This window comes from Aplysia californica, unplaced genomic scaffold (assembly GCF_000002075.1).
Source record: "Aplysia californica isolate F4 #8 unplaced genomic scaffold, AplCal3.0 scaffold00024, whole genome shotgun sequence".
NCBI classification, from domain to species: domain Eukaryota; kingdom Metazoa; phylum Mollusca; class Gastropoda; order Aplysiida; family Aplysiidae; genus Aplysia; species Aplysia californica.
In genome coordinates this window covers 110142-123409 of record NW_004797294.1, presented here as the reverse complement: position 1 = coordinate 123409, position 13268 = coordinate 110142, and the positions used below count along the sequence as shown (strand labels likewise).

The window sequence follows — 13268 nt, the reverse complement described above, 5'->3', positions numbered from 1 at the left end:
ATGTGCCCTGCTTATACAGTCAGGCACTGATAACTCAAACACGTTAAGGATTAATAAATGTGTTTGACACGTTAATAATTCGAATTACTTGATAACGAAAAATTAAACAGATATCAGACGGGGAATGGAAAATTGTACGAGCTACCCGTGATTTCAGGTTTTCCATGTTCATCTTATCTGTGTCTGACCATACATATATAAATTTATACACTGGCATCCTTGCAACTCATTCTTCTTCTTCACCAGTATACATTACACCATCGCTTTCAAACATAAGCGTGAAATCAGGCAGTGTTTCGAATAGGTTCTCACATACACAAACATCACACACCAGAGAACCATAAAATAATTTGTCGCTCACAAGGATATGTTATTCCCAAACTTATTACCCAGCTGCACCTCTGGGTGTAAACCAGTTATGGCAAGGAAATATTCATTCACTTTCCCGATTTCCAAAGACACTTGAATATTTATTTTCTGGTGCACAGTATATTTTTCAAAAGACAAAGCATGGAACATGTCAATACAAAGACAGAACTATGCCCATTGAAAAATAAATATGAAAGATACACATCCAGAATCAGATATTCAATTTTTTGTTACAAAGTTACATCTTATGGTAATGCGTATTGTTGGCCTCATGACTTAGCAATAGCAATAGTGAGTAGACCAGCAGTGCACCAGAGTCTGGACGAAACAAATTAACCTTATCTGTCTCAGGTGGTATCTGAAAAGAAGCAACAAACCCCCCCCCAACATTCTTTACTCTCATCTATCATCTATGAGCAGAAGAAGCCAAGATGTGTGTTCTGTACTGCACACTGAGGCCCGTCATCCAAAACTTGAGCAGCTGTTTGTCCTCATCCCGAGCACCGACAATCTGGAGGAAACAGAAAGAAAAGATAAGAAACCACAATCTTGCTTTAATTTCATTTTTTTTTCTTCTTTTCCTTCACATTTCCGTTGAAATTTAATTACCATCTTGAAACTTTTCATTCTTAGACTGCGAGGAAGTGTTCCAACAAAGGAGAGAAAAACGAAATTAGAACCTCAGACTTAAATAGGTTGCCCATGTTGTAAATTACCTGTGTCATGACTACTTTTGGCAGAGAAGAGTTTGCCAAATTTTGAGCATTTAAAAAGCTTCACTTTCACTTACAGAGATGTGAACAGCATTCAGGTTTTTCTCTTAGCTTCTCCACTTCTCATTCATTAGACTTCAAGTGATTTGCTGCCCTCTATGATTGCTGTGAGAAACTAGGTTCTTCCATGTCATGAGATTACTGTTGCACACCTTCAGAAATATTTTCAGAGTAAAACAATAGGGGCTTACAAGACCTACATACCTGCAGCAATTTCCTAGTATCTTCCTCAGATCTGTTTCCCCCTGCTTTCGTGAACTTGAAGAGCACTTTGACTTTGCTGGCGATAGAGAAAAACACATGCAGCTACAGAATAACTCTTCAATGGAAAAATAACATCTGTATTTAATCTTATTACCAGAAAGCTCTCTTAATAGCAGGCATGGACAAGCAGGTCCAAGTCAAGGGGCGTATGAAGTAATTCCAAATATCTTGCAAACAAAGCAAGAGAAAACGGTTTGAAATTGGTTGAACCAAACCTTTCAAAAGTGAGACTAAAACTGACACTAATACTAATACAAGATTGAGTCCCTCAAGGGCATTTTGTGAGGTAAAATATTTGATCTATCGCTTCCATGCGGGTTGGAAATTAATAACTTTACTTTTCACGACGGACAGTTTTGTTTTCATTACTTATCAACTCACAGCAGGACACGTTCATTATTAGCTATTGGGTCGACTCACGGGCCAGACTAAAACTGCTTACAGGTCGGATCTCGCCCAAGGACCCTAGTTACTCCATGCTTGCCTTAAAGTTTTCTCTGGAAATGCAGTAATTTGATTTCTTATGCCCATCTGAAACAATGAGCAAAATAACCCACCTTTTAAAAAAACAACCCAAAAAACAATCCCCCCGCCAAACCAATTTTTTTTTTAATTAAAAAAATTTTAAAATATAAAAAAACAGGAGGCTGCTTTCAGTTAAATATCCTTCATTTTTTAAGTTTAAAAAAAAACAACACCTCTAAAACCCCCACCTGTTTCATCACAATATCAAATCCCCAGTCACATGTAAAGAACTTACTTCATCCATTCTTCCTTCAGGCACGTAATGGCTGTTTCCACAACTTCAGGACACAAGTTCTCATTTTGCAAAGCCATCATCATCTTCTCAAGAACTGTTGGAACTGAAGAGTGAAATTATGGGGGAAAAAATAGAGCTACATTTTAATACATCCATCAAACTTTAGAATAATTCTGAAACATTTTTTTTGCAGTACTCTTGTAGAACATTGGTCAAATGTATTAAGCCCAGAAAGCAACATTTTTCATGAGACAGAAGAGACTTTTATGCTTTTGACATAACTGTGCCTACTTAAGTTTGCTCAAGACATCAAACAAAAGGAACTATAGAAAAAAATTACCCAATGCATCCCATGTCTCATTTCTTTAAAAAAAAAAAAGTTTAGTTAATTAAGAAAGCAGGCTTCCACCTCGCCTGTTGGGGCCAACCTGGGCTGAGAGGGATACAACGTCCCAGCAGAAAGACCAAGATACTCAATAAAAAATTTTAAACACTCCGGAATCAAATTCCTGTCTCCTGGCTGCAAAAAAGCACCTCAAAGCTACGCTACAGACACTGGTACATCTCACTTCTATTGCAACCATTTGATTTCTCCGAGTCATACTTGGTCCGTACATATCAAACACAAGAATATATACTTTTCCATTTGAAGAGAAAATTCTGTTCCGACATCATATTGTCCAGCTAGAACACGCAGGAATATTTTTTTTAAAAAATACAATCACATTCAAACTCACCTTTAGCAGGCAAGGATACTGGGCTGCTCATTCTAAACTCGTAATTTCTGAGCAAGCAATCCTCCGATGAAGCTTCACTAGCGTCCGACTCAGGGCCGCTCAGGCTGCTGGGGTCCATGGAAATCGGTCCCTCTTCCTCCGGCGCAGGAGAGCGCTTGATAATCTCCACCAAGTAGAACATTTCTGATGAGGTCACATGCTGGGACAGCGACACGTCCGGGCTCAAGCCCAGAAAATTGCACTTCCAGGACTCTTCGTACTCTTTGCTGTAAGGGGTGACTCGACAACAGCCTTTTGGAAGTAAGCTCTGAAATGGAAAAAAGAGACATGCAATATGTGTCGTGGTGCAATGGAATCAGGCGCTTGTCAATTTTTAGCATATGGAGTCATTGGTATTCTCTTAAAGCCTGTTTATTTGCCTTGCTTTTGGTGAAAAAAATATCCATTTATCTTGAATAGAATTCGAGATATTTGCGATGTAAGGAGGTGGGGGTCACCTGGTTTCAAAGGTAAAATCAGCAAGAAAATGGCCACCATAGTTAAGTGAATTCCATAACTTGAGAGTCCTTGGAAACTGAAAACTCACATTATTTTTGTGCCTTTAATCAACGTTTTTCAGTATAATCCACACAGAAATGTGTTTTTTAATGGACATAAAAGGTGTTGAGCCAAAAAAAGAAAATTCAAACAAAAGTTGCCCAACGGCCAGAAAATACCAGTTTCTTTGATTTCATTATTTTGACAAGTGCTTGATTGTCTTGTACAGGAGGCTGTTAGAGCAAGTTCACTGCATAGTCAAACATTAAACTTTTATGCAAATTTCTTCACAGACGTACTTGGATGAGTGGTGTGTGTGTGTGTGTGTGTGTGTGCATGCATGTATGTATACATGTTAGCTCCATAAGGTCTATACATTATACACTACTATTTAGACATAATTAAATTTTTTGATTACTTTCTCCTGTAAGTGATCTAAGATGTACGAAATAGGTTCATGAGAGATGGTTCATTCTAAGAAAGCTCAAGCAGTTCAAGTACAAGAATAATGTCCACATTAGACAATTGATAAAACTACAAATTTCTTTTCCATACACTTGACTGGAAACACGACAAACACCCAATACTGATTTGTCTGTTCTTTTTTCTATTTAGAAAATTAGATCAAAACAACAATATGTTCACATAGGCCACCGAAAATATTGTCTGAATGTCAAGGCTTTTTCTGAAGGCTGAGAATATATTTTGGCATATTTAGACCATTTTATACCATACTGATATGCCATTGGAATGACATGTTGGATCAGTTTGATTTTGGCTTAAGCCTCACTTACTGCATTATCATATCATGTTGACAAAAGGCTATTTCCGGAAAAGGCTAGATAATGGATGGTAATTTAAAAAACAAACAAACGATAAAAAAAAAAAGGAAGGTATGTACCTTCAACTGACATTCATGACTAATTTTGAAAAAGGAGCAAAAACAGTCTGTGACAATCTGGGTGAGAGTAAAGTTTCACAATATTATATGTCTTGCAAATCTCCATCTCCCTTTAAAGAAAAAAAAAAGAAAAAAAAGAAAAAGATTCAAATCTGAGTATGCAATCAAAATAGAGAGTAGAGCACTGTGGAGTAACATGGCATTCATAAAATGCAAACAATAGAAGCCAAATTTCAAACTAAGCTGCTGCTGCTTCACTTCAAAATCCCTCTACAGAAAGTGTCTTCCAGAGCAATGTCCCATATTATAACAGTGCTCTGAAATGAAGGACGAACATTTTGCAAGTTCAATAAAAAAATCACATCATGCGTAGCATAATGCGTGTCCTACAAGAACTGTACCTTCAGCGCGGTGAGGAACGACTTGACTAGAGGTCGCTGTCTGCCGCTGACGATGACCTGATTCCCAACCACGACATGATGAGCCAGTTCCAGGAACTTAGAGCTGCCCACCACCTGTAGCAGACACAAGTGATCAAAAGTCTCAGGGTGGTCCCTAAAACAGTCATACATCTGATTCAAACTCCAGATATTGTAGCCCCCCCGCCAGGGCAGTACACACTGACTGAAGATGTCTTTAGGCCATTCCCAAAGGGGGGATATTAACATGTTCTTAAGCATGGTAGAATTGTAAATGGGTTGATTTATCAATGGCATGCTCATACTGTGCTGTAACAACATAGGGGGAAATGCTGCTTTTACTTTCCTCATCCTTACAATCGTAATTTTTCCTCTACTTCTTTTGTATATTATTTGTCACTCTCTTGTGAACTTCTATTTCCGGGGTGCCTTGATATGTCAAAGCAGACTTTGTACTGTTGAGGCTGGAGAGGTGAGAAGAATAAGCCTGATTCCTCGTTTAGACTTCACTGTAGATATCCACCCCTTGGTGCTCATATGACCGAATGCATTTGCGAGCGTCGTAAAACCTTACTAAAACTAAACTAAGATATTGTAGTGATAAAAGTTGCAAGCATCCAAAGAATATTACATGTTTTAATTCTGGGAATCGAAGAGTAAACACAGAATGTGCCATCCAAGTCAGGGAGCAGTGAGTGGAATGTGTGGAGCGTGTTACCTATTTTAGTTTTAGTAGAGGTTTAACGGCGCTCGCAACTGCATAAGGTCATAAGAGCGCCGAGGGGTGGATGTCAACAGAGAAGTCCTTACACAGAATCAGACTTACTCTGCTCACCTCTCTAGCTTTAACAGCACTAAAGTCTGCTTCAACTATCAAGGCACCCCGGAAATAGTGGTTCACAAGAGTGTGACAAACATACAAAAGAAGTAAAGGAAAAATGACAATAGTAAGGATTAGGAAACAAAAAGCAGCCGTTCCCTGTTGTAGTTCAGGCACAGTTGTGAGCATGACATTGATGAATCAGCCCATTTACAATTCTACTGTGCATGAACGAGAAATATCCCCCCTTTGAGAATGGCCTAAGGACACTTCAGTCAGTCGTGTTACCTATGGGGTTTACAGAGACTGATATCACATGCAGACGGTCATCTATAAAAAGAGGCTTTACTATTAATATCTTTTTTGAGGGGTAAAAGTAATGATAATTAAGCATTTAATTTCTATAGTGCCCACTTACATACAATACAGCTCTCAGCGCTCTACAATACATTTATCTTAACACAAAACATATGTGTGCATGAACATGCATACATACCTTCTTTAGATTATTAACACAAACACATAAGCAGACATTTTTTATACTATCACAGCACAGTCGATGATTATATTCACATTACACTGATAGTATAACCATTGTAAAGAAGAAAGAGTGACATTCTCTGATCTAATTCATCATAAACTTGGACCGTCCACATGGTATTATGCACCCTGCAAATTTAGCAAAATTTGATTATTTTTTGCATAATTTCTTATTATGTTCCTTTATCATTCTTTGTTAAAATTAACAGAATTGCATAATTTCACATTTTTGGGCTCAGTTTGCATAATTTAAGAATTTTTCATGCATAAAACGACGGGGACAGCTTGGAGAATATCAGAATCCAAATATGCATACACAAATTTAAAAAAGCACACAAGTTCCATGTCACAAGCAAGTTTTTTGTTCGTTTTGTTGAGAACGAGGAAGAAGAAGAAGTTCATTTTGTTTTAGTAAGTGTTTTACAGCATTTGCAACATAATAAGGTTGTAGTATATGTGCTGAAGAGTGGAGGTGTTACAATAAAGTGACAAACACAAAAAAGAAGGAGGAGAGAAAAGGGCCACAGACGTTCAATAGAAAAGAAGGAGCAAACCACATCAGAACAACTGCCAACCACCCGCTTACCTTTTTCAAGTGGCGGAGATTTTTAATGACAGGTGCAAAGAGATCTTCATTCTCTTCATCTCCATTATTTTGAGCTTCAGTAGAACTATCTACAGAAGCCTCTGCTCCAACAGGCGAGTTTTCAGGGCTTTCATCCACTTTCCGGGTGTAGATTTTTATAAATCCCTCCTCCGTTTCTGAGCAAATAAAACAAAAGACATTCAAAACCCAACACCATCACATAAACTAGACTTCACAGTCTTTCTTCACACTTAATACTATGGTATATGAAGAACATAAAACACCCCTTGGGAGTAGAACAAATTAGTTTTAGTAAAGGTTTTACAGCGCTTGCAACTGCATAAAAGGTCATAAGAGCGCCAGAAGATTAGAGCTGTTACAAGAGGGTAACAAACATAAAAAAGAAGAAGGGGGAGATAAGGACGATAGATGTTTGATAGGAAAGAAGAAGCAAACAACACCAGAGCACCCGCCAAACACCCACAAACAAATTAAATGCATTAAACATTAACAAAGCAGAAATAGGATGCTGTCCATACAGACCTGGGAAAATATATGTTCTCAGCAGTTTGTACATGGTATACCAGTCATATCAAATAAATAATTACCAGGGTCTGTGGAGTTGTGGTTAGGCGCTTCGCCATCACATACAGAAGACTCGAGCTCAATTCCCATGTGGAGAGAATCTTTATTGAGTATCTCGGTCTTTTGGCGGGGACTTTGTATCCCTCTGAGCCCAGGTTGGCCCAGAGAGGCTGGGTCCAATCTCGCCTCCAAGAATATCTAACTTGTGTCAATGAGTCGTAAAATTATCTACTAGTACATAAAAGAAATTTTTTTTTTAATGAATGATTAGCAATATCACCAAAATCAAGATTCCAGTTTGACATTTCTTAATTTCTCTGACCTTCTTGTTTTTCCATGTCAATAATTGTGTCCTCTGTGGGAGGGCCTTCAAGCAGTGTCTCCGAGATGCGGTTTCCACAGGCCTTCAGGATCCACAAGAAAGCAACGTGCAACATGCGGAAAACGTTCTTGTCACCAGTAAGTTCCTGTAAGGATCTAGCTGGCTTGTTCCCCCCACGCTGCTTGATGAAGTTAGAAGGATCAACTCTTGCTCCGAGTCTGTAGGGCCGCTGTGGGCACTTGGCTTCTTCTTGATCATAAATCTTTTGAGCCTTTGAAAAAACGATACAAAATATGTAGATTTCACTATTATTCCCACTCTACCGAGAATGGACCATTACCCACCAAACCTTAAGATTGAATTGGCGAAGAAAGAGAAAGAGAAAGAAAGGAAGGCCTAAAAATATTTGAAGGAGGGACACTTAGATTCAGACGTAAAGGAGATGGGATGCAGCTGGACAGAGGTGGAGACAATAGCTCAGGACAGAAGTACATAGAGAGCTCTTGTTAGTAGCCTATACTCTAGCACGGGGTGAGAAATAATGCAGATGATGATGATTCCCAATTCACCAATTCTATTTTCCTGTTCAATACAATCAATCATAAACATTAATTTGACATAAGATGTAATGTGTATGGAAAAGAAAACTCAAAGAATGACCAAACATATTGTCGTCAGGTGCAAAGAGGAATAAATGAACTATGTTTCATTTTAAAAGACCCTGTCAACCAAATATATGAATTTACAGCATAATGAAAGATTGTCAATGACACATTGAGCATTTTCTCATGATGAAAACTTGGTAATAAAAAATATAAATAACATGCATTGCTAAGAGACTAAAAGCCACAGCTATAAAAAAAAAACAGCAACAGTTTTTTGATGATTCAAAAATATAAAAGTGTTAAACTGACCTTATTCTGAAGGTTTTCAATTACAATCCTAAGGTGGGGCACTAAGAAAGGCCACGAGTTGAGGAGATAAATTTTGTCCATCATAACCACTAAAATGGAAAATGATCGGTGCATCCCTCGGGCTTGGTTGTCCGGGATGGAGAAAGTGTAGCTGAGGACATAGCCATACTGCTTGTCTCCATAGAATATGGGACCAACACGACCAGGACAAACCTGGAAGAACAAATTACAAACAAATTTACAAATGTCTTCTTTGATGGGATATACAGTCGAACCTGCCCTGACGGTCACCTCTATAAGACAGCCACCTGTACAAACGGCCACTTTCCATTTCCCCCCTTGCGTTTTTTCTATATAATTTAACTGTGTAAAACGGGCACTTGTCCAACGCGGCCGCGGCCACAATAATTTAACACACAACCCCTATAATACTAAGCAGTAATACCTGTCTAAGACGGTCACCTTAGTGACTCCATTACGTTTTGTCATAAATTGTGCATTGGCCCCTGGCGTTGTGGGCGAGCCGTCATAATTCAATCACCTGTCGTTGTTGTTAGGTAGTCCCTCCAACCGATCATGTTGTGTAGGCCCCTCCCACTGTTGACCAATAGCTACCAATTTTCAGCTGCTGGTGAGGTAAGCGTGTGATCCCTCATAACCCATAAGCCCCGCCCAGAACTCATACACAAATCGTAAGTGAGATGAGTGGTCACTGTTTACCCAGTCTGTAACAAAGTAACAAAGGACGTCAACATGAACTTGTGAAAGAAGCGTCGCTCGTTCTCCGAGTGGTGGCGACCCGTGTGTTAGCTTTAGCATGGCACTCGGTCTTCCTTTTCTGATACATTTCGTTTTATTGTCACCCTTGTACAAAATCAGCGAAAAAATAAAAATTACAAACGAAATACAAACCAACAACAACAACACCAACAAAGACAACATAATGGGGCTTCTTTCGATTGGGGCCTCAGATGGGAATGGTTTGTTTTCTTTATCTTGATCAGTCCTGCCTAAGACGGCCACCTGTCTTATACGGCCACTTTTCTCCTTGACAATGGATGGCTGTCTTACACAGGTTTGACTGTATTTGTGACCGCAAGAAAAAATACATTTTATAGCAGCTACAGTAAACAAATTCCATTAAAAAATTACAATGGTCTATCTATCCAGCCATGAGGATAAAATTTGTTAACTGTGAACTGTCAAATAAGGGTGGGGGTGGGAAGTTGCTTGTGCTTGGGTTATTGTCTTGGACAAGTGGTTTCTGAAGCAAGATTGACAGTGTATTTACTTTTGTTTAATTTACAAATTTTAAAAAAGTACATTGACCCTCTGCTGAATCTATTTTTAGTTCTATGAACCTCAAACAAAACTTTCTTCTTTCCTGGGTGAATAGATGGTAAACACACCAGTTTTAAGAGGCATCAGGAAATAAGACTACACAACATGAACTACCTGCACCCTTTCTGATCACCACACCATAATTTTGTTTAGCTAGTTGCTCTTTTACCTGGAAACCACTTATCATATCTAAAACTTCATTTTAAACGGCAAATTGTGTATTTTACATCAACTTTTAAAATATTATTTTGCTCTACATTAACACTTAAATTATTACCGCATGTTACTTTAACATTTAAACTGCTATTCACTTCACCTCAATGATTAAACTTTACTTTACCTCAACACTTAAACTACGAATGCATGCTTGTCTGATCCGAGTGAACACCTCAGGGTTGTATGGCTGCTGGGTGCTGACGTAGCTCACTTGTGCATCTTCGTCATGGCTCACATATCCAGTGTGGACAGACTTACATCCCTGATGGAAAGGACAACAAAAGTATATGAAACTGAACAAAAGCTTAGTTGGGAATATATTTATGAGAAAAATTTTATGAGTGTATTTCATACAACATTTTGAAACAGTAACACCCATTCAAAGGTAAGAAAGCAAGAACTAATCTTCAGATGCTATTAGAGGCTGCAAGCTCTGGTAAAGAATACGTAATTATGTTAGCCCCGTTAGAGAATAATAATAATATAAACCATATGGATACAGCCGTTACACTGAAGACTCATGATCCCAGACTGTTGGAATTAACAATAACTACTCTGATCAGGTATAGTGATTTTTTTAAAATGACCGAGTTACCATTTTTATATATAATTAGTTCTGTCATAGGCCTACACAGCCTTAAAAAAAACAAAATTGAATAGACCGTATCACAAGGTGTTTTTTTTTCCTGGAAGAGTTCTTTCACAACCTTTTTACGTCTTATCATACAAGTCTAATATAAAATTTAGTACAGAGAGCTTACTTGGATTGTCCGCTAGGTTTACATCATTGCTCCACGTCCACAGGAAAATAAAGAATCAGCCCACACTCTGGCTTGTCCCGAATCTCATAAAAGTAACGCCCGTAAAAATAATAAGGTAGTATCACACTAAATTTAAACTGCCATAATTTTTGTGGCAGAACACACGTACGGCCACTAAAACCCTTGCAAATCATTTGTTTTCAAGTAAATATCAATCCTAACTGCCAAAACATCAAATCATTGAGAAATTCGGGAAACCCTCGATGTTGTTAAACTAAACAACAAGTCAAATATCTATGCCACTCTGGTCCTAGTTCTGTTTTCAAACATCATTATAACTCAGTAACTATTGATTTGCTGCAAAAATGAAGGCCATATATTCGTGTTCAGCATGCAAAATACTGTACTAAAAAAATATTGAGTTTACTTGAGACGGGTGCATGAGTAAAAAAATACCCACTAAATGTATAAACATTCTGCTTCGGAAGAGGCTAGCCGTACTTAATGACGGCTAGACTGGCAGTCTAGCCGTACTTTTTCTTAATATGATGGCTAGACTCACCATTTACAAAAAATAGGCCTACTGAATTGTAAATATACATATTTTTAGTCCTAAAGTATTTGTATTTGAGACGAAACCAGGTGCCTTAATGACAGTGCATGTATTTTAAACCTCCTGTTTTCTAATGTTAATAGGGCCTAAGATAAGTACGGGTAGACAGCCAGGCTAGCCGTACTTAAGGACGGCTAGACTGTCAGTCTAGCCGTACTTAATATTGATGGCTGAATTGTAAATGAAATTTTTAGTTTGCAATGCCTAAAGTATTTGTATTTCAGACAAAACCAAAAGGTGCCTTACTGACTTGCATGTATTTGAACCTGAATAATTACTAGATCTAGATCTGAGACCTGTGTACTTAACAGGCTTGAGTCGATAGGGCCAAACCTAGATCTACGTGTACGGTTAGACTCTCACTCTCAGTCTAGCCGTACTTAAGTACGGCTAGCCACTTCGTTCTGCTTCGGTCTTTCAATTGAGCGTTCAGTGAGTCAGACTGGCTATCTGTTCATGGTGGCAACTGAAATCGAATGACACTTATGCCCAATTTACAATTATAATTTAATACCAGCAACGGAATGGAATGAAAAATAAAATAGGCTGAACAGTAGCCTACTTTATAAAAGCCTTGACTAGATAAAAAAAACTCACTTCACAATGATCCTTTGCACTCAAAATTAAAGATGAAGCAACATGTGAATCTGAGATGGAGCTTGGACCAATGGAAGTTGACTTCAGTCTGTGGGAGATGCTGACTTCTGCCTCATCTCCTTCTACTTGCTTCGATTCCTGAGGCCGAAAAGGCTGAGTGCAGTACAGAATCCTTGGTCCATGAAACTCACAAAAGTGACACAGAGAGATTATAGCATTCATCTTGCTCGAAAAAATGTATTAGAACAGTTCGTCTCTACACTCAACTGGCTAGTTGCACGACAGTTGTTGTAGTCAGCAGACACCACACTTAGTCTGACTTAGGACTTAGCACTGTGCAGGGGAACATATAATTTAAAGAAAAATTCCACTTCCAGACAATCCAGAATTTGACATCGTGTTGCTGTGCCACTGACTGATGAAGACTGAAGATTTATAAACCGATGAACTGATGAACAAAAAAGGCAGCTACTGATTTTTTCAAAAGTAGCCACCACCAACAAATATCTAATCTAGATATCTAGATCTAGACTAGTCTAGATTCTAGATCTAGATCTAGATCTAGATCTAGATCTAGATCTAGATCTAGATCAAGATTCTAGAGATCTAGGCTAAAGTTTGAGGAGTCCAATCGACAAATTAAACCTTGACTTATTTAATAAGTTATTAGGACTTATTAATCTAATAACTTAAATATAGATCTAGATCTAGATTTCTAGATCTAGATCTAGATTCTAGATCTATATGCAAAGTCGACAAAACCTTTTCAAGTCAGCAGTGAGTCACTGAGCAAGTAGAATTCATGTAGCCTGTAGCCTAGATAAGTAAAAGTAGAGCTTCAAATCAAGAGTCTAGATCTAGATTCTAGATCTAGATTTTCTAGATGATCTCTGAACGTCAATATTATTTGGAATATCCATTCCTGTTACACATACACAAAAGTCCTTATTGTGTACAGAAATCTGCCACAATTCCAGCAGCGAACAAGATGTGTGATGATCATGTGACAGCCCCACTAAGTCCAGTCATTGCAACCCATGTCTTCAACACAATAAAAATAACTTCTTTGTTTACGGAAGTGTGTCCAGATAAGGAAGCACCGGGAAGCACCGTCTAAAGGAAGCCTAGACAGGGCCTAATTTATCACTCGTCTCTAACGGGACTTGATTTTTTTCTTTTTACTTTAAGTATAGATCTCTGTGATTTTTGCTAG

At 38.2% G+C, this 13268-nt stretch overlaps 1 protein-coding gene across 7 annotated transcripts; it reads right to left on the bottom strand.

Moving 5' to 3' along the window:
- Window positions 1–238: 238 nt before the first annotated feature.
- LOC101850300 (folliculin) lies at window positions 239–13126 on the bottom strand. 7 transcript variants are annotated; one of them, XM_035972642.1, is made up of 12 exons: window positions 12991–13126; window positions 12818–12871; window positions 12056–12480; window positions 10209–10346; window positions 8528–8740; window positions 7614–7884; window positions 6707–6882; window positions 4743–4856; window positions 2904–3210; window positions 2167–2269; window positions 1347–1422; window positions 239–880 (listed from the first exon to the last, which is right to left on the bottom strand). In XM_035972642.1, exons 3-12 carry the CDS (start codon window positions 12275–12277, stop codon window positions 776–778), a joined length of 1725 nt encoding a protein of 574 aa, XP_035828535.1. In that variant the 5' UTR covers window positions 12278–12480; window positions 12818–12871; window positions 12991–13126; the 3' UTR covers window positions 239–775. The 7 variants fall into 7 exon arrangements, with proteins under 7 accessions (XP_035828535.1, XP_005091001.1, XP_005091002.1 ...); XM_005090944.3 differs by having other exon boundaries at window positions 12818–13126; XM_005090945.3 differs by having other exon boundaries at window positions 12056–12388; window positions 12818–13126.
- Between the last annotated feature and the right edge of the window lie 142 nt (window positions 13127–13268).